This window comes from Dipodomys spectabilis, unplaced genomic scaffold (genome assembly GCF_019054845.1).
Source record: "Dipodomys spectabilis isolate Male_0828 unplaced genomic scaffold, ASM1905484v1 ptg000066l, whole genome shotgun sequence".
Classification (NCBI taxonomy): domain Eukaryota; kingdom Metazoa; phylum Chordata; class Mammalia; order Rodentia; family Heteromyidae; genus Dipodomys; species Dipodomys spectabilis.
Window position 1 is genome coordinate 2,590,720 of NW_024870743.1, and position 21,960 is coordinate 2,612,679.

Consider the following 21,960-nt stretch of genomic DNA (forward strand, 5'->3'; position numbering starts at 1 on the left):
TGCTCCGTGCTGAGCTGGCCACAGGCCTGCTCTAAACCACGCTCACAAACACTGACTTTGAGAACTATGAAAACTGCAGATGATGGAAGAACCGAGCCCCTCCGCCCAGGCTCCTGCCGGCACCCTACAAATGGTTCTTTGTGTAGCCGACTGATGAGAATGAGATCAACATTAGAGCCCTGGCTGTCCAGGCTTTATCATAGCTCTGCAGACATTCATCCGCCTCGTTCTCCTCGTGCCAGATCTGAAAGCAAAGCAGAAGCAGTTGTAACTGTGTCACTGAAGCTGAAAGGTTTGCAGTCATGCTGTGAGGGTGGTTCATTACCACAGAGAAGGAAGTGGTGTTGAGGTGGGCGGTGGTGACTTCTTAGCAGGTCTCTGAAGGGCTGGAGGTAAGGAAATTCTGTGTGCCAGGAGGGGTGCTCCTAAGATCCCTTTCCACATTAACATTTAATATCTTGGTGTTTGATTTGTTTTAAAGTGCTGCTCCCTGGCAGCAGCTGAGGCGTAGTGTTTATCAGGGCACATGAATTGGAGTTGGAATAATAGGGCTTTTCTGTCTTCCTCTGCGTTTCATTCCTGAATGGGGGTCAGAAAGCTGGCTGTGTCTGGGGCCCTCTGTGGGAAGCAGACCATCCTGTTGAGGCCTCCGAGAAATGCTGAGCTCGTGCGTGGAGTGTTTTATCTGCACTCTGGGGAAGGGTGGCGCCCACTCTCTGGACTGAGCCCCCAAGAAGAGACTCAGTGTGTGGGACAGACGGTTCTGTCAGGTTGCCATGACACAGACCCCAGAGACTCATTCTGAAAGGAGAAAAAGATCTAGCTTGGTTTCTGCTTCCAGAGGTTTCAGCCCGTGGCCAGCTGGCTCCGTTGCTCTGAGTCTGAGAGGTCAGAATATCATGGCGGTGGGGTGTTGAGGGGTAGAGGTCTCACTCCAACGGTGGCTGGAAGAGAGTGAGTAACAAGAAGGGGTCAGGGCCCCTGTGTATTCTCCTAACGCAGTCCCCCGTGACCCCTGCCTCCCACTAGACCCACTATTTCCTCGTACTCCGTTGAAAGTTTGAATCCATCCATGGAATACACCACTGATGAGGTCAGAGCCCTCTCTCATCATCTCTGGGAACCTCCTCACAAACATGCCCAGAAGTGTATTATATGAATCTCCCAGGTGTGACTCAATCCAGTCGAACTCACAGTCAAAAACCTTGGTGTGTCAATCTGTTAAGATTTCTGTCCTGTGCATAGGTGTCCATCTGAGGTTACCTCATGTGCAGTGACAGGGGCCCTGGACCTCCTCTTTGCTTTCTATGGGAAAGGAGAACTCCAGGAGGAAACGCTTGGGCTGTGTGTGGGAGGAGACATCACTTAGCTACTCTGCATTTCCATGTGGAGTCATAGAAGTTGCTCTTTACCTTGGGATCTTAGCATGACTCACCTGCTCCCTCATCTGGACAGGTGTATGTTGAAGGTACAAAGCACCCACTGCCTCTGCTCAATCCCAGAGGTTGTTTTCCAGTGACTCTGTCACCATCTGGTCCTGAGCAACATGGAATTCTAGGCAGGTGGGCAGCCTGTTTTGGTCTATTGGTTACCCTTTATGACTGATTCCCCTGCTCCCTGAAACACCTGAATGTGGAGATGCTTGTTGGGATGAGGTGACAAAGCACTACCTCCTTTCTTAGCATCGGCTAGAGAAGCTGCTTCATGGTGTAGTTGAGTCCTACTGTGCACCCTTTCAGGACTGAACATTCATTATTCATTAGCACATCAAAATCCCAAGGAGTCTAATGGTTAATAAAGTCACCGCTTCAACTACATTTAAGCTGGCTTTCTTAGATTGCTTTTTTTGGTGCTGGCCTTAACAATAGTAGCAGAAAATTAAAATGTTACTCTTTCCTGTTCATTCTGCTGGTTGGTGGGTTTGTTTGGACTTAAGTGAAAACAACCAAGTGTTGTTGTTGTTGTTGTTGCTTTGAAATATTTCTCAAGCAAGGACAAACCTGGAGCTCACTACACAGCCTTGAATTCCCAGCCTCCCCCTGCCCAGTGCTGGGGTAATCGACCTGGAAGCACACCTGACTCATGTTTTAAACAGGAACCTTTTTATTTTAGGGAGGTTGAGATTTAGATTAATAGGTTTTTATACCACCGCCTGGAGGCAGAAGTGTGATGCAGGAAGATCAGAGAGAGTTCCTCTGCTGGAATCCCCTCTCCTCTGGGATTATCCATGACTAAAGTCCATTTGTCCTCATCAATGTGGAGTATCGATACACTATTCACCAAAGACTTCATTTCTGTGTCTAGACTTCCTTAGTTTTTGCCCAGCTTTTTGTCTACTTCAGGAGTCAGGGTGATGAGTTTCTCAGACTTCCTTGGCAGCTGAGAGGAGTATTGGTTGGTTAGGCATTTTGAAGGCTCATCTTGAATTGGGATCTCTTTGCTGTTCGGTTCCTCGCCTATGATGGGGTGGGGCATTTGGGGAGCTGAACCTCAGAGGTAGAGTGTAATCCTCATCAGATCTAATCTTCATCATATCCTCTCCTCCCTCATCCACCCTCTGCTCCCTGGCCGACTGGTGCACTACCTCCTGATCCCACCCTCCCCCCCTCCCCCAGGGAAGAGAGTGCAGTGACCAAAACCACATAGATCTTTCCCACGTAAGACATACACCTTTTCTCCCTCTAATATTTACTGATCCAGTGGACATTTCTTTGTATTAGGGCTACGATTCATAGGACTTTGCTGCTTAGTTGTTGAGCGTTAGCTATCAAGAGCTCTCAGTACTGGCTTCTGAGCCAACACTGAGGGTGTTGTTTCTTGTGGGTAATCCTGGCTTTGTGGCATTACAAACTTACCTGGGATATTTCTTGCCCTGGTGCTGCTACTAATATCTCTGTGTCCAGTGCACCCTGATTCCTTAAATTTGAGGCACTATTTTTTTTTTTGGTGGAGAAAGAATTTCACTATTAGTCAGACGCCAGTGGCTCACACCTGTAATCCTAGCTACTCAGGAGACTGAGATCTGAGGATCGTGATACAAAGCCAGGAAAGTCCATTAGACTCTTATCACCAATTAACCACCAGAAAACTGGAAGTGGTGCTGTGGCTCAAGTGGTAGAGTGCTTGCCTTGAGCTGAAGAGGTCAGGGACAGCACCCAGGCCCAGAGTTCAGGCCTTATGACGGACAAGAAAGAAGAAAGAAAGGAAGAAAGGAAGAAAGAAAGAAAGAAAGAAAGAAAGAAAGAAAGAAAGAAAGAAAGAAAGAAAGAAAGAAAGAGAGAAAAAGGATTTCATTCTTTAGCCCTGACTGGATGCAAAGTCATGATTCTCCTGTCTCAACCTCTTGAGTGCTGGGATTACAGGTATGCACCACCCAGTGTACAAGTCTCAGAATCGACCCTAGGCAAGCTCCTTGCAAATGGATGCCATTTTTTCTGTGCTCTCTCAGCTAACAAAGCAGGAAGACTATGCAGTGTGGATGCACATACCTGTAAATATTTCTCTCTGAACCCTCAGTGTCAATCTTGAGCTAAACCTATGGATAGTTCCAGCTCTCTTCCACTATCCTGAGGATGCTGCCAGCCTCTCTTGCTTATCTGTCACCTCCCACCCAACAAAGGCATGTCAGAGCCACTGAGCAGATAATTGAGTGATGTCTGCAAATGATAGCTCAAGACCCAAGGCATGTTAAGTGAATGTCACTCCACATACCGTTATTCGCATTCTGGATCATCTTCCTATGACAAGCCCCTTCCAGGAGGATGGTGCATAGAACTTTCTCCTGCAGTTGTGGAGAGAGAAGCAAGCATACATATTGCCAACTTTGAAAACCTCACTGAACCAGAAAGAGTTCTGATCACAGAGTCGTGACTGTTCATATGCAGAGTGCAGCCCAGACTCTTGGTTCTGTTGAGGAGCCGGACATCGGATGACCTTGATCCCATGTGGACTTTGCAATCAGGTGGATGTGGGTGGAAATGCTCTCAAGTAGAATGACCCCACACTGTTGGTTGATGGACTGCACTGGGAGCCAGGCTCCCACAGTGAAAAACACAGCTTGGTGTGCTGTTCTGCTCAATTTCTGATTCAGTAAGTCTGTGTTGGTGCCCGGGAAATTGCAAATTAGCAAGTTCCCGTGGGATGTTGCTGCTGCTGTTCTAAGGAGCAAGAGAAACCTAGCAGGCCACATGCAGAGACTTAAGACAGAGCTCCAGGGACAGATGCTGGCCTGGGGGCCAGGAGGGCTGGGAAAGTGGTGTGCAAAGAGAAGGACAAGCAAGGATGGGAGGAAGTGGAATGAGCAAGAAGTGGGGCTGGGGATGACTTCCTTTCCAGCTTTGTTTTAAGGGGGAGAGAGTGGGAAGACCTCACCCATGTTACACTGACCGTGTGCTATGCTGTTACAAGGAGAGGGCATTGTCTCCTCCAGCTCTCCCTCTCTCCCTCCCTCCCTCCCTCTCTTCCTTCCTTCCTTCCTTCCTTCCTTCCTTCCTTCCTTCCTTCCTTCCTTCCTTCCTTCCTTCCTTCCTTCCTTCCTTTTCTTGTGCCATTGAACTCAGTGCATGAGTGCTGTCCCTTAGCTTTTCTTGCACTCTACCATTTGAGCCATACCTGCACTTCTAGCTTTTGGTGGTTAATTAGAGATCAAAGTCTCACCGATGTGGATGTCCAGGCCGGCTTCAAACCACAGCCTCATCTCTCAGCTGGTGCCCGGTGCCTGCTCCTCCAGCTCTCTCGTTCTCGTGTGCACACACGTCTCGTGTCACAGTGCACATACAGCCCTCTGCATACCACCGTGCTTCAAAAGTGACTTGGCTTCTAGACATTCCAAATTGCTTAAATTGAATAATCTTGTAATTGGCCAGATGTTCTTAAAATAGTTTGTTGTTTTCTTATGACTTGACATTCACAGTAGGAAAATGTAGAATGTTTTCTTTTCTTTTCCTGGGTGCTGTGATTCTGTTAGCAAATTCCTCTCACAAGGGTGCAGCTGTGTCGTGTCTGAAGGTCCTGCAGTATGTAGGGACGTTCTGTGATATGCCTGCACAATACGTCCTTGTTTGCCTGCATCATTGTTGCCGACTGAAGCTTGGCTTTGAGCAGAGCATAGAAAACTGTCAGACACCGGATGGGAAACAAGACAGATGTAACCCCCGAAATGGGGAGGTGCCTGCCTCAGGTGCAGGTGTGGGGGTGTGCCAGAGCCCTGGCCAGGCCAGTGCGCACTTGAGCCTAGGGACGCGGGGGGAGCCCCCTTGGGGCTCAAGTAGAAATTACATTCCAGAAAGAAAGGAAGCCAGACAGGTCAGGGCCTCCCAGTGGCCAGGGTCACTCTGAGAAGCTGTGAACAGCAAGAGGAGCCTGGCTTGGAAGCTTTGGGGGACAGGAGATTGGGAACAAGCAAGGCAGAAAGGGCAGTGGGCTGGGCTAGAGGGTAGGGCCTTCATGAGGTGGGAAATTGTTCCTGGAGTTTCCCAGGCTGGAGGCCTCTGGGTTGAGGGGGGCCTGAAGACCCTGGAGGAGCTAGTGTCCCCATCCCCTCCCCTGTCCCCATCTCCCCCATCCCCATCCCCCCTCCCGGTCCCCATCCCCCCTCCCTCTCCCCCCAAGGGGGCTTCTGCCACTGTGCGGTCCACTTTGAGTGACCTCTGGGCTGATGTCCTGCAGGGGCGGGACCCAGACTCATCCATCTGAGGCTTCTGGGACTCCGATGTATGGTTCTCCAAGGATCTTAGCCATTGGTTTCTAAAAGACAAATGTATCGTGTCAGTTCCCTTCAGTACAGCTCTTCTTCTGGATTTAATCTACGGCTCATTCTCGAGTTCTTTATTTTATTATTACCTTTAGGTAATCATATACATGGGTTTAACACAGCCATCTATGAATACAGTGCTTCTTGACCAGTGTCACCCCTTCCCTCATTCTCTCCTCTCTCCCAACTTCCCAAGCTGATAAGATGTCCAGAAATGTTAAATATGTTATTTTTCTCTCACTCTACAAGTCCACACCTGTGGTGATTCTATGTAGGTTTTGACGGGGGGGGGGGGGGGGGGGGGGGAACTAAGCAGTTAAGAAATTCTCTAAAATCCCATTACCATGTGGCAGAAAGAGCTTGAACCCAGGTCTGCCTGGCTTCTCTCTCCTGAAAGCAATACCACAGGACTCCTCGTACGGGACCCTGTGCCTGCCCAGCACTGACAGCCTCAGCCTGCCCCTCCCCACTTCCAGCGCAGAGAGGCCAGTAAGCAGCCACGGCCCAGGGATACTTCCAACCTTGAGTGTTCTCCAAGCCTGCCTGGGGCCTTGGAACTTTCAATGAAGGTTATCAGCCCTCTTAGGACTCGTGAACATTCTCAACAAACTTTTTACAGTGGACTTTCACAGATGATATTTGGAGAAAGAATTATAGGGGAATTAAAATGGGAAAAATGTGTGTGTGTGTGTGTGAGAGAGAGAGAGAGAGAGAGAGAGAGCGAGAGAGAGGGAAAGAGGGAGAGAGGGAGAGAGAGAAAATATTCTATGTACACAGGACCAAGAAAATCCTTGAGGGCACTTTAAATAATAATATTCTTAGTAATAGTGCTGTAGTCAAGGTTCAGAGAAGTGTTTGACATGAACGTCACTTTGGGGTCAGAGCTGATGGCCTCCTGTACCCCAGACAGCTGAGCCTCTGAGATGCCTCCTTGCTTTAGTCAGGTTAGTATGCTTGTTTACTTATCTTGAGGTTCCACCCTGGAGGCGTTTGGATTTCTGCCATTGTCCTACAGCAGTGGAGATGGGGCCTCCTGCAGACCAGGTCCCTCTCAGGTTCTGAGAGTGTGCAGAGGCCAGTCCACCCTCATAGCTGGTGCTCCACTTCCAGCCCTGTCCGCTCTCTCCTGCCTCTCACGCGTCTGCCCTTCTGCTCCTCTGTCCTGGGCCACTGTGTCTTATCTGGGTGGGTTTTCAGGTCCAGCAGGTTCCTCCCTTCCCACTGAGTGCCCCAGGCAAGAACTTATGGGCATTTTGCCCTAAGTAAAGACTTTGGCTCAGTAATACCCAGGGAGTGTTGGTTGATAGAATTTGAGAAGGCATGTCAAGCTTTTCCTGTTTTTGGAGTAGCTAACCTAAATGACAGCGAGATCTCATGCCTGGTTTCGGAACTTTGCAGCCTCCTAGGGTCTTTTCTTACAAAGTGATAAAGCTAGCTGGACATTGTGGGGGTTTTATTGACTACTTACTAGGGAGCAGGACTTCTTCCTGAGCTCCATTAATCCCACACCATCCCCCGAAGATGAGCTTGTCCACCTTGGTGTCTGATCTTGGATGAATAAACTGAGCCCAGCAGTGGTTAAGCTGCTGTTTATGCTGGCCATAGACAGAGACTGTGTACAAATGTCTGACCACATTCTTCAACTGGCATGGTGCTCAGCTCCTCGGGTCTAGTGAAAGCTATTAGTAGATATTACTTCCTCCTGATTTGATAGCTACTTCTTCTTCCCAAGGCAACCTCCCCCAAAATTCAGGCCTCATTGACCTAGACGTTGTCTTCTTTACCAAGTATCTTTAGCACTGATTCAGCATGTAATCCTGTACTGCCTTGTATTATTGGCTAACTTCATACCCTGAATTGCATCTGAAGATCTGTGGGTGAGGAATTCCTGTGTTCATCCTGAGTCTCCAGAACCCCAGGGCTCCTTGTGTTGGTGGCTGTAGTTGGGTGTCAGCTTTTCCGTTCCCTTTCCTTTGCATGTGTCCTTGTCATTGAGCGCATTGCCCTCTGCTCCATACACAAGGCTAGATGAGACAGATCTTCTTTGTGTCTTGTGTCTTGTGACCTCATACCCCAGCATGGAATGTGAATATTTTTGCCATCTGAATCTGTTTCATTGCTCTGCCCAGAGAGAGAGGGAGTTTAGCTAAGGAACAGGCCTAAGATTTGGATAGCAGGGCCAGAAATTCTATAGGAAAGTTTAACTGAATCTTACTCAGTGTCCAGAGTTTGGGAAGCATGAGTTTGGACAGAAGGGGCTCCTGGAATGAGGAAACACAAACTTACTGATTTCAGATACAAAATAAATATATGAGGCTTAGAGACCGGGACTCAAGGTATGAATATTAATTATCCCCAGTGCAAAGATTTGTTCATGCAGTCTCCTGGGAATGACTGGAACACTGGATGGTCAGGTGCTGACTGTGGGCTGGACATGTGTCTTCTCCGTCTGTCTTTCCTTACCCCTCCAGGCTTACTGACTGCGTGGTTCAAGAGAGAAAGCCTTTAGCAAGCACTGGTAATAGCGTGTAAGCACCAGGCAACAGGTAATCGCACTGGATGCTGCTGGTGCTTTAGAATATGACTGGAGAAATCCTGGGTAGATAAAGGGGGAAGGATCTATTTTTCAGGTATCCTCTATGCATCCTGGATCTGATAAGTGAACCTATCTATCCCATACCTATGCCATCCTGGGGTTCGATATTCTAGAAAATCTTAAATCTAGATGCAGATAGGAGTGGGGAAGGGGCAAGGGGAAGTAATGGAAGGATTAACATTCTAATTCAGCTTGGGTAAAAATAGTCCACAAGACCCCATCTCAAACAACAAGCTAGGTGTGGTGTTGCCCGCTGTCATCTCTGCTATGTGGGGGGCAGACTGATGAGCACAGTCATAGGCTGACCCTGGACGAAAACAAAGTGTGACCCTGGCTGCAAACCAGAGCACAGAAGAGTGGGGCTGTGGCTCAAGGAGTAGAGCAGTTGCCTTTCAGAAGCACAAGGCATGAGTTTAAATTAGAGAACTGGCCGGAGGAGGCGGGAGGAAAGAAGAGAAGCAGCAGCGGTCTTCCTTTGGAGGGAGCTGTTTCTGGAGGCCCAGGCTAGTGAAGGGCAGCCAGTGGGGAAGGGAGGGATGTGCGGGGACAGAGGGCTGTGGACCAGCCTCACTGACGGGGGGACCTGGAACGGCCCACCAAATAGCAGTCAGTATTGGAACACAGGTTCTGTGCTGAGGCTGCCGGGGCTTTGCCTCCCTGAGCTAAGTGCTTGCTTGACACACGGTGTCAGTAATTATTAATTGCATACTGAAGGGATAGGCAAGGGGGAGGACGTGAAAAGTCACCAGAATAGTGAAAAACAAGAAAGCCTGCCCACAGTCCCCTGGCTAAACCTCTGAGGGGACCCCAGTGAGTAGAGTCCAGTGCCCCCTCCCTGCCAACAGCAGCCTGGGCCCCTCCACCGCCGGGGAGGGGCATCTGTCTCGGAGGCCATCGGAGGGAGGTCTGACTGTGTGCGTGTCTCATTCCAGGCTGCTCTGCAATGACCACAGCAAGGTACCGGCCCACCTGGGACCTGGCCCTCGACCCGCTGGTGTCCTGCAAGCTGTGCCTCGGGGAGTATCCGGTGGAGCAGATGACCACCCTGGCCCAGTGCCAGTGCATCTTCTGTACCCTGGTGGGTCTCGGGGTCGTGCAGGGGATCAGCCAGTTCAGAGGGTCTCCCGGGTCACACACGGGGTCAGCCGTTTCAGCGCACGCTCCTGGCTCTCCACTCCCGGCTGTGGTTTAAGCAGAGCCTGGCACTGGGTGTTAGGATGACACGCCTTTGTTTCGGTCTCCTTTGGTGCTCTGAGGAGGTGGTTGCTGGAGGAACTGTGTCAGGCAGATGACCACAGTACGTTTCCGTGAAGGCGGCTCGGGCTGCAGAAGCCATTATGTGCACAGGATGCTAGGAGCTGGCGTCTTGCTTTAGAAAGCTTGACAGGGCATCTTGTTTCACACTTCATTTAATAATCATGTCTGAGACTGGCGTTGTGGTTCACTTGTGAGTGCCAAACTGGAATGTGTGTGACTTGAAGTCCCTGAAGCCCTTGTGAGGGAACCTAGGGCCCCTAGGGACCGAATGATTTTTGTTTTGTCTGTTTTGTTTTGTGTTCGGTGCTGTGGTTTGAACTCAGGCCTTGTGCTGGCCAGGCTGCCACTCCACCAGTGAACCATACCCCCAGCCTGTTTTGCACTGGTTATTTTAAGGTAGGGTATCATCACGATTTGCCCTGGCCCATACTGGGACCTCAGTGCTGGCCAGGCTGCCACTCCACCAGTGAACCATACCCCCAGCCTGTTTTGCACTGGTTATTTTAAGGTAGGGTATCATCACGATTTGCCCTGGCCCATACTGGGACCTCAGTCCTCCTAAATTATGTTTTTTTATTGAAGATGACAGATTCACTCCATCACCCTTGCTAGGGGAGACTCTCATTTTTTTTTTCTCAGACCAGCCTTGAACTTCCAATTTCCCATCAGCCTTCTGAGTAGCTAGGATTACAGGTGAAAGCTACCACCCGCCTTCAAACGATTAATTCTTGATGGATATGAAAATTTCTCGCTCAACAAGTTAAGGTTCAGGATTTGTGTCCAAAAATAAACCAAAAGCCTTTTTACAGAAAAGAAAAATGAGTAAGGAAAACAGAAAAATTCCTTGTAATACCACTTAATGTTTCTTGATTTTAGAATCGAATAACAAGTCAACTCATGAACACTTTGGCCGGGACTGGGTTACTAAGGCTTTTCAGAGATGTCAGTGGCAGGTTGGAAGCTTTCAGTTATGGGAGGGAGGAGAGAGAGAGAGAGACACACACACACACACACACACACACACACACACACACACACACACACACACACACACACACACACACACACACACACACACACAAGTTAAGTGCTGAGTCAGCAAAATCACAAGTTCCAGGCCAGCCTGGGATATATAGCAACAGCTATATATATATATATATATATATATATATATAAACAACACAGAAAACAAAAAGCAAACGACTAAATTGTACACCTTAAATATACAATCTTTTTTGTCACATATCAATCAATTTAAAAATGGAGAAAATAACACAGGTGTAATTTTAAAAAGTACAGAACAGGGAAAAAGTCTTCATACAAGTTGTAAATAACACACCCTTGGCTCTGAGTTTGACTGTGGTTGTAAATGCTCAGGAGCGGAGCTGCGGGTTTTTCCAGTGTGGCCGTGAGATCTGTCTGTCTCTCCCACCGCCTGCCTCACCCGCGCTCCTTCCTGGGCAGGCTCGATTTCACTTAGGCTGCATCTCAGCCTGGGGATATGGGCTCAGAGCTCAGCACTCATCATCTGTTTCATAGAGAAGGAACCCAGACCTTCCAGGCTTAATTGAAGTCCACATCATTTCATTTCCCGTGGATGCTGGGTTCTGACTTTCTGAAGGGAAGAAGACTTTCTGGCTCATTCTCCATCTCGCCTCCAAGACCTAGCTGAGTGCAGAGCTGATAATAGCTAATCAATAAAGCCTCAGGGATTGAACTCTGAAGTAAATCCATCTCGCTGTTGGAGCTGACATCCAAGAAATGTACCTCATTAAAGCCCGCAGGGCTGGACACTTTCCCGAGATGGAGAACGGCCGGAGGGAAAGCTGTAGTCAGTTAGCACAGTGAGTGGGGCTTCTAGCTTCACGAGAGGAAGCTTAGGAAGGCGAACAGAGATGCAATAAATAATCTGCTTCCTGGGGAACCCCCTTCTCCAGGCCAGAGGGGACCTTTCCAGATTCCCTGACTGGGTAGCGCTCCCTCTTTCCTGCAAGCACCTTCCTGCACATTTGCCATGTCTCCAGACACCTGCCAGCTGCCAGAGCCTTGTGTGTTTTCTTCCTAAAACATCCCAGTCTTCCTGCCTTTGTTTCCAGGCTTTCATTTGGTTGGTTTTTTGTTTTGGGGGATTTTTTTGGTTGCTTCTAGAGAATTGTCTAAATAAATAAGCAATCCTTACTAATCCAAAAGCTGCATTCAGGTCAGGGAATACCAAAGGTGACAAGGAACACTGCATTCTCACGGAAGCCTCCATCCAAGTGCAGAGGAGCAGTACAGGCCCTCGTGATTTGTTTCCACAGCTGGTTGTTAACAGTTTAAATGTCCAATGTCGTTCCTCTTTCAGTAGCTCACTGTGGTGTGAAGCTCCTGTTTGTTGGCTGATGGAGCAGTGTGTGCAAATGCCAAGATACCTTCTGCCAAAGGTCCCTCTCTTACGGGGTCCTCAGATCACCCCATTGTGCTCAGGCAGTGGAGAAACCAGAGACCTTTGGTAGGACAGATGAAAGGGAAAACGTTGAGTCATACTGAAAGAGAAAGCCAGCCTTTGGCTGGGAATGTGGCTTAGTGGTAGAGTGCTTGCCTAGCATGCATGAGGTCCTGGGCTCAATTCCTCAGTATCATATACACAGAAAAGGCTGGTGCTGTGGCTCAAGTGGAAGAGTGCCAACCTTGAGCAAAAGAAGCTCAGGGACAGTACCCAGGCCCCAAGTTCAAGTCCCCAGGATTGGCAAAAAAAAAATAAAAAGCCAGCCTGGGCAGGAAAGTCCATGGGACTCTTATCTCAATTAACCACCAAAAAGTTGGAAGTGGAGCTATGGCTCAAGTGGTACAGCACTAACTAAGCTTGAGCAAAAAAGCTCAGGAACAATGCCCAGACTTCCAGTCCCTGAGTAGAAGCCCCATTGTGTGTATACACGCACACATACACGCATGCATACACATATACACACATGCATATACACACACATGCATACACAGACACACACACGCATACACGTACACACACACCAATACTAACTCAGAATTACAGTCCAATTCCAAAGGAAGTGATCCCAAAGAAGAAGTAGCTCTGGAGAGGCAGCTGTGAGCTTTGAAGCTGGGCATCCTCATCCCTACCTTAAAGGCCAGCTGTGTTTTTGCCCTGAGGAGGCCTCACCAAGCTCAGTTGTGCACGGGAAGGAAGTTCACAGGGAAGGGTGCGTGCTGAAGCCCCTTCTTGTGCTCACCACAGGCCAGCTTCCTCCTCGATTTACTTGAGTTTGAACTTACAACTGCAGGAGGAAAAAAGAGCAGGGGATGGATTGCTTTAGAGGAGTGAGTGTTCTCACAAACACTGGTCCCGCAGGATGCGCTCTAGGTTCATTTTGGGGGCTCCCTGCGTTTGCTAACTGCTACACGCTGCCTCCTTGTCACCCCAAGGTCTCCTGTGTACTTACGAGAAGGAAGGGAGCAGAGGCATGACCCTAGCCTGACACACCGTCCACTCTGCCTTTCCTCAGTGTACCAGACATATGCTGCCCAGAGCCTGTTCCTGGCTCAGGCCTGTTTTCAGGAGCCGGGTGGTGGACATCAGGAGCAGACTCTCTGTATCATCTCAGAAGAGTCTCCTGGTGGTGAGCATGTGGTTGAGTATAGATCTCTCCCCTTACAAACCTGTCAGGTGGGGGAGGGGAAGAGCGAACGTAACTCCTGTGGATCCCAGAGGCACTTCCTTCCCAGGCAGGCAGTCAGCCTCATTGGCTCTACGACCCTCAGGTACTCCTAGATAATAGAAATGGGTTCACTAACTGGTTCAGCCAGTGGTCTGGAACCTGGCCTGCAACTAGGGGTCAGTTCCCTGTACCACAGGCTGGAGGACAAGGAGGGTCCCACGGGGAGCTCAGAGTGTTCTTCTTAAGGTGGAATCAGCACCTAACTCGAAGCATGGAAGCTTCTTCCTTGTTAAGGTCCAGTGAGACCCAGGGCTCTTCGGCTCTTGGCTTCCTTTACAGTCTCACAGCTCCATTCCTAGGCTCATCCCATTGCCTCAGTTTACCACATTGAGCCATCTCACATTGCTGGAAGCTTCCTGACTCTAATCATCCGGTGCCTCAACTCACACTATTTGCCAGTTGGTAAAAGTGTGTCCTCCTGTTCTAGACCCTGGACTGTGGGAATGTTGGTAGAAAGGGCTTCATTTTGTTTGTCCATAACTGACACATAATGTCATCTTACAATAGTTTATTGTGGTGTATCCGAGTTCCATGTAGCTAGGTGCAAGTAAGGGTGAGGTGCTCCTCACTGTGAATTTAGAATTCCCTCTGCGCTGCCTCTGCTCTGCGCCTCACTCTTCCAGGAGAGGGGTTCTATGAGTGATAAGAACGTTAGGTCTAGGGGAAAGGAAATTGCCATCTTTCTGTGTGGGGTCAGCCTGTCCTGGCAAAAGGGAGCAGCAGGAAGTGCTTTTCCAAATGTTCTTGAGCTAATGGCTTCTTGGTTCAGGAGAACGCCAACAAGTAAAGAGTAATTCATAGAGTTTGGTGCCAGCCCGTCAGCCTAGAGCTCGGGGACCCAGGGCTGACTCCTCACCCACCCTGCTAGGGATCTCCAGGGGGAATCTGAGGACTAGCTCTTCCCTTTATCGACTAGGGTAGTGGTCCTTTTCTTGGCCAGATAAGAGTCTAGACTGAGTAAGTTTATTTGAAAGTGAAAGGAAGTAGAAAAAATAATCGGCAGGCCCTGCTATCCTAGCAGAGCGGCGATTTTCCTTCACCCCAGGCTTCTTTACTGAGCCCTCCAAATATTGGTCTCTAGTCCCTTCCCTCTGAGGGAATGCATCTTCGCTTTGATTTGTTAAGTAGGGGGTCCCTAACTGCCCCAGGCCTTTCTGATTGGATGTAGATTCTTCTTTGGGCCCCTCCCATTCTGGACAAGAAAGGTCATTTATGCCCCTTTTTTGTTTCCTGTTGTATGGGCCTTTGTCACGGTTAAGATCCATCACTGACCATCCCAGGGGACCACGCAGAGGCAGGCACTTATTATAAGGTTTAGCAGAGAGGCCATATCTCTCCAGGGAGAGGGAGCAATATGGTGCCTGACCCTATCCAGGTGGGTAGCTCTGGGGCCGTGGTGGTCTGTGCCCAGGTATGTCTGGGTGGAGAGAGGGAGTGGCCAGTTATGTTTCGGGAGCTCCAGGGCAGGGAGGAGCTCAGGTCTGGGTGGATCTGAAGACCAGTGGTGGGAATAAGGCTAACAGTCACAGCCAGCTCTTTCAATCCCACGCTGCCTAACCTGGGTCAGACAACCTGTCCCTCCTTCCAAAGGCACACACCCCTTTTCTGTGGTCTGAGAGGCGAAGCGATGGGGAGTCCTTATGACTAGGTGGAGGAGCACCCCAGTGTTGACTCTCCAGGTGGTCTTTCTGTGTCGGTGCCCAGAACACCTTCCCAACCTGTGTGCTTTAACAAGGCACCCGGACTCCTCTGCTTCTCTATCAACCAGACTCACAGGCCTCAACCAGAGCTTTTCATTTTTATCTCTGGTCTTAAAGTGCTTATAAAACTTCAGCTTGTTGATTGGGGAGTAACCCTTCTTGATGGCTTTGGTTGCCAAATGCCCTACTGGGTCATCTCCCTGCTTCTAAAAGCCTGTGGAACTGGCAGAATTCTGTATCCCACAGGAAGGAGCCCACTGCTGGGAAAGGAGAATGGCCTACTCTGGAATGTTCTCTGGGTGGTGCCTCGACTCCACAGGCCTTTCTCCTAGAACATGAGGTGAAGAGGGCAGTTTGATAGGGCTTTCATTGTCAGTCACGATTCACACCCCCCCACACCCCGCAGAGGAGTCCCCTCAGAGCCTAAGGGTGCTTTACAACCTTCACAAGCCTGCCGTCTGTGTTTCCTAATCACACCACAAGTATGGAAGACGGTTCTGGCACAGGTAACCAGAAGCAACCATTCATATCCTTCCAGCACAGGATAAAGAACCATCAGGAAAGCCAAGCTCCCTCATGCTCCTCCGTGCAGTGACAGCTGCCTGTGTCCAGGACCTGAGCGTCAGGAAGAACGTCTTCCCAGATCCCACGGCAGGCAGGAGAGGTGCACACCCCTGACCGTGTCACCATGCTGCCATTCCGCCCCTTGCTCACCAGAGCCAGGGAGTCTGGACACCCCTCCACTTCCGCCTTCCTCCCTGGGGCCCCGGGACGAGCCTAGCAGCTGCTGTCCTCTCCAGACCCTGCCTGTCCTAAGATAGACACCTGTGCTTGTTAGTTTCCTAACACACAGGCTCCGGCGGATGCCCCATTTCCTGTCTTAACAACAGTCCTGGAAAGACGCCGACTTCTCACAGAGGGCTGGGCACTGCCCTGGGGGCATTTGCAGATCTTCCTGGGTCAAGGTTAATATTCCACCCCCAGTCTGCCTTTGTTGTTCCCTATGAGGAAGCCTTCTAGGACTACTGCAGTAGGGTCCTAGAATCTCACCCCACTGTTGACACAATATCCAAACAGGCTCGTTTCTCAGTCTCGCAGCTCCTCGTTGCTGAAGAACCAGGTAGATGAAACTCTTGAAGCTGAGTGCTAGGGTCTGAGTCCTGTAATCTTAGCTACTCAAGAGGCTGAGATCTGTGGATTGAGGTTCAAAGCCATTGTGGGCAGGAAAGTCTATGAGACTCTTATCTACAATTAACCAGCAAAAAAGTGAAAATGGAGCTGTGACCCAGCTAGCTGTGACTAGCCTTAAGCATAAAAGTTAAGAAAGAGCTTGAGGCTCTGAACTCAAGCCCTAGGACTAATACAAGACAAAAACAAAATAAAAAGATACAAAAACAACAGTTATTCCCTTGCTTCCCTCCCTCCCAATAAATCTGTTGTTTTCGCCATTGGAGGGGATGATCCTCCATTGTCTGGAAAACCCTGATGCTTTCTGATAGGGCTAAATCTGTGAAGTATCCCTCTTACAGTTTCACCCTTGGGTATTGCCAGTTCTGAGAACTTGTGCAGGGGTTTACCTGTCACAATCTCATGCAGACATACCCTTGGACAAAACCAACCCAGGTTTTATCTGTTCTTTTCCTTACCTTCAGCTACCTAGACCATTAGCCATCTAGAAATAGCTAACTCTGTGCTGAGTACATTAATCTCTGTGGACAGGAGGAAGCGGTGGGGGGTCTCACCTTGCTCCTCCTGCATCTGCTGTTACGTGTAATGCCCGCTGCTTGCATTGCATTGCTTAAATTCCACTGGAAAGGCTTCCAGATAAATCCTTGGTTAGATCAAATATGAATTTTAGCTCCTCCTGACTTTGTGTGTTTCATATGCAACAATTGGAACATGCTGGTCACACTCAAGGCTGCTCCGGTGGCTTCCACAGAAACACAAAAGTGAGGGGCCAGTGTACCCCCCTTCCCGAGGCTCCTTCTCCCCAGTCCGTCCTCCACCACCCTTTCTGGGAAGTCAGGAAGGGCCTGCCTAGATCTCTGGACTGTGAAGCAGCAAAACGCACAGGTTCAATGATTGACATCCTGGCAGCTTCTCTCCCACGGCCTGGCGTGCCTGGCATCCCTGCCCCTGTGTGCTTCTTGTGCCTAGCCCGGGCCAGGCAATGGTGGTGGAGCCCAGCCCTCTGCCTCCCCTTCTCGTGACTCTGTCTTGGATAGACTTGGCATCGAACCGGATGGCTTTTTCCTTGAATAGACAGCGTCGGTGCCCATTCCCTGGCATCTGCGTGTTGCTCCTGGGAGGTCTCAGTGGCTGTGAGCCCGGGGCTCCCATCCTCCAGCCTGTGTCCCCAGTTCCACGAAACCTTCCCATGGGAGGCGGGAGAGCTCAGAACTCTCCCGGAGTCCAGCCAACACCCAACCCAGCAGATTCCCACGCAGTGCTCTTTAAGGAGCTAGTTCCCACCATCTTGCTTGTCATGTCCACACCTTCACTGGGCACCAACAGCCATAGTTCCATGTGTCACCAGGAAGATGACAGCTGTACAAATCACTACAGCTCACCTGACCCACAGTGGGGGCTGGCAGCCTCTCCACCCTCCCAGTGGGGCGCTGGGCTCCTCAGCCCTCCCTACTGTCTTGACAGGACCAGACCCATCCCACTTCGGACTACTGCGCTGTAGAGATTTTTTTGGTGACAGGGATTTTGCCTAAATAGATTAAGGAAGTGGGTGGTAGGTGTGGGGGGGGGGGGACTGTAGAATGTGCTGGAGTGCCTAAATGAGCCACCAGTTGAGCTCCTACTTTGTGTGGGCCTAAAAACCAGTGCTTGCACCCAGGATAATATCTGCAAAGTATGCCTGGTATTTTTTTTAAATATATTTTATTGTTATCGTAGAGGTGATATTCAGAGGAGTTCTAGTTACATAAGTCAGGCAATGAGTACATTTCTTTTTGAACCACACTACCCCTCCCCTCGCTCTCTCCCAGTTTTTCCCTCCCATCCCCACCGCAAGTTGTATAGTTCAGTTCCCACAGTGTGTCCAGTGAGTCCACCGCTGCCTTTGTTCACCCTTGGTCTCACCCTTTCTGTGTCCCCCTTTACCCTCCCAAAGACAAACAAACAAAAGAAAAGACAACAGAAGCAGCAACAAGAACACCAAAGAATCTCTTGTTTCCATTTCCTCAAGTTCATTTCAAAAAATATTATTTTGTATTCTGCCATTGAGGGAAATCATCGTGGAAGCCTCTCCTGCCTGCCATGGGACTTGGGAAGCTGTCCTTCCTGATGCAGGTCCTGGACACAGGAAGAAGTCCCCTTCCCCACAGTGGTGACCTCACTGTGGCCAGCTGTGGCATGGAGTAAAGCTGTGGTATCAGAGAGCACAGGACGCATTTGTGTAGGAGACAGAGGGTTTGCAGGTTGGCAGGGCAGAGAGTAATGCATAGAAAGCTTTATGTTTCTTTTTTCATTCCCATAATTTTCAGGAACATTCTTCATAGTTTAGACTCTCTGGCTTGTGAGTAAAACCAGACTTGCAGGCTCGAGCCTGAAGGTTCTTGTTGGACGAGACACGGGAGCTTGTGGCTGTTGGCTCTAGGTTCCTTGGACAGCGAGTCTCTCATGGGGTTCCCTGGTGTCTGGTTGACCGCCAGCCCCTGTGGAGGCTGTGCAGGTAGAGGGTCGGCCTTCCTGGCCTGCAAAGCATGGGCCTCAGCCACTCAGCCACTTTGCAGTAGTGGTGTGCAGACGGCTTGCCCCCGGCCTCAGGGCTCTGGCTCCTTTGCTGAGATGCAGAATAACATGTTGCCAGGCATCTGGCTACTCCATGTCCACCCTGCCCTCCCCTCCATCATCCTCTCATGCTGATCATGCCACACTGATTGCCTCTTACTACTACCAGCACTTTAGATAAACCATAAATAGTTCTTTTCAAAGAACATGACATCTACTAGAGGTGAAACATCCACAGATCAGCCATTATGGAGGGATTGCTCCAGAAATGTTGGGTGCTGCCTGGAGACCTTCTGGAGGGCAGTGTCCTAAGCTCTAGGACCTTCCAATTGGCCTCCCACCCTGGGGGCAGAGGCTGACAGAGGAAGGCCCTGGTCTTTGTGGAACAGCTGGTAAAGCTGGTGAGCTGGGATTCAAACCCAGCTCTGTGGTCTCAGGCTTTGCTCCTCACCCAGGGCTGTGGAGGGTCTGGCTGCTTTTGTTTTAACTGGCCTGCACATAAAGCTTGTAAATCGTGATTCCTGATTAGCCTAAACCACGAGGGCACCGGGAAGCCCAGTTTCTGGGCGTTTCTCCTGTTGGAAGGGTCATCAGTAGCCAATGGGATTCAAGGAGCAAGGACACACTTCTGACTGGATGCCAGCGTGGGCTCCGTGGGTCTGTCTCTGTGGTCCACTCCTTGCTGGCGGGGAACTTGTGCTGCGGTGGAGGTATACGTGCACATCAGCAGTGATGTCTCCTCATTGGGTTTCAAAGAGTTGGAAGGCACAGTGGAAAATGAAATGTCTGGAACATTCTGTGGCTTCGCTGCCCCTCCCCCTTCCTCCCTGTACACAGCTGAAGCCTCTTTTCTTGGAATTGCTTTGTCCCTCTGGCCAAACTTCCATCTCCTAGGCCTTCCCTGATCCCACCCAGAAAATGTTCCTTGCTACCTTGTTAGAGCCTGGCTGTGCTATGGGCCATGGGCAGCCTCCGCTGAGCATGTGTGAGGCCTGCATCACCCACCCATGCCAGGTCCTGAGGTCTCCCTGTCTGGACTCATGCTCAAGTTCACAGCACTCTAGGTAACAACCATGTCAGGCCTTGCTGCTGGAAAGTGCATGTGATGCTTTGCCCTGTGAAAAAGTATCTAAGATACCAGAGAATACTAAACCATTGTGTCCGAAGGACGGTTTTATGAAGTGTTTGTTTGCATACATTAGTTGTACAGGGCAGGAGGATTCATTGTGACATTCCCACACATGCATACAATGTACCCCAAATTCCCTGCCCCTCAATCACACTCCCTTATCCCATTCCCCTTCTTAAGACAATTTCAGTTCTATTTTTAATGGGCAAACAGACTACTTTGAACTTGTTCATCCTTTCCCTCCCATTCCCACTACTACACCTCCAACAGTGCCTCCCTCCCTCCTTCTATCCTTCCCTTCTCATCTCTCTTCTTTTCTTTTTAGATTTGTTGTAGGTAGAGTCTTGCTATGTAACCCTTGCTGGCCTTGAACAACCTCTCAAATGCTAAAATTAAAAGCATGTATCACCATGCACACAAAAAAGAGTTCTTTAGAATTAAAAAAAAAAAAAAACACCTTTAACTAGTTATCCAAAGGGGTTTCAACTCAGCATATCTGTTTCTGAGTGCTACACATGTTGACCAATGTCAAGCCTTCCTTTGTGCTCCCCCATCACTGAAGTAAAAGCAGGCAATTAGAAAACAAAGTACACAAGCTTTCCAACTTGGAATTAGGCGAATTGGGCTTGAAGCCGGAGTGCCTGGACTTAGAAAGCTGACTTTGCACTGGGTTTTAACTTTCCTGATCCTTGTGTTTGTTTTTGTTTTTCTCACAACTAGAAAACAGTGGTGCCCCTAACACCATCCACAATTCTCATGCCTGTTTATAGGGCTAAGCTAGACAAAGTGACTGACCCAGCGAATCTGGTACTTACACTGGGATGCTGAAAGCTGCTGATGCAGTAATGGAGAACTGCATTCGTCTTTGCTTTGGAACTGCATATTTATTGTTGCAGATGCTTCTCGTTTACTTATTGTACTGTACTTATTTCAAGTCATCTTTTTGCTATTAGATTGGAAAATATGGCTTGTGAGTCATGACCTGCTTTGTAACTGGAAGAACACTGCCAGTTTGATGGTGGCAGGGTCAGAACTCATCCGTCCCTATGCCGTAAACAAATGGGTGTAATTACTGTGCATCTTGCACAGAGCTGTGTTCTGATGGTGTACAAGTTCTGTGCGTTAGCGTTCATCCAGATGTGACTCACTTCTGCTTGCCGTATGCAAGCTCTTGAACAATGGTGTTTACACTCTTCCCCAGGGTGTAGCCTTCATACCAGCGTTAATTGTATTTTGCTTCTTAGGGAGAGTATTGTTCTGTCATTATAGACTGCTCTGCCCAATATTGACAGTTTTCAGCATTCCACGGCTTTGAGACATCCCATTATCCTCCAGAGACCCCATGCAGACAAACTTAATTAAAGAAAGTCATAATGATCTCGTTGCTGAGGGTTGTACCTGTAAGAAACTGGTCACGGAGACAGATGGATGAGGTAACAGACACTTTGGGTGGTTCTGTGCTCTAGGAATTGTTCCAAGCGTACCACCTTACCGTCTTGGGAGCTGTGACCCACACATACCACATACCTGCTCTGTGGACCGTCTAGAAGGACCGGGTTCGCTTGAGTCTGTCTAGCAGCAAACTCCCAGTAGCCCCGTGGGCACTTCCCCTTCCTTCCAGTACCCACATCACAAACAAGACATTCCGTTTCTCTGTCAGCTGTGAACGGCTATAAGCAAGCCATTCTCACCCCTGAAACCCAGACATCTAATGCCTTAGCTATGTTGTGTCACCAAGGGGTGGGCCCTGATGGAGATTTGGAGACACTCCTGTCTTCCCTGGTCCTGTGCCCTGGCTCACCGGGAGACCTCATGTTGGTGGTTATGACAGCTCTCCCATCGCACACCTCTACGCGAGCTCAAGCTCGTATACAATAATGGGTTACACGTAGGTGCGTCTGGGCGTGATCCAAGTGCTGGGCCACTGCGGTCGGCTGGCTAGGCTGAGCTAGGCAGAGTCTCAGGGCCTCCTCTTGGCCCTCAGAAATGGTTCTTGAAGATGGCCCTTCGAAGATGGCCTTGATTTCCACTTTTTAAAGAAATTGCCATCCAGAACTCCATTGGGGTTTTGA

The 21,960-nt window shown here is 49.5% G+C and overlaps 1 protein-coding gene across 1 annotated transcript in view; it reads left to right on the forward strand.

Annotated features, from left to right (window-relative positions):
• Nucleotides 1–21,960, forward strand: part of Rnf144a (ring finger protein 144A) — a 105,333-nt gene that overhangs the window by 56,844 nt on the left and 26,529 nt on the right. Inside the window, exon 3 of the mRNA XM_042680847.1 lies at nt 9,281–9,426. Coding sequence (XP_042536781.1) covers nt 9,292–9,426 — 135 coding nt within the window. The 5' untranslated portion in view covers nt 9,281–9,291. The remainder of the gene's footprint in view (nt 1–9,280; nt 9,427–21,960) is intronic.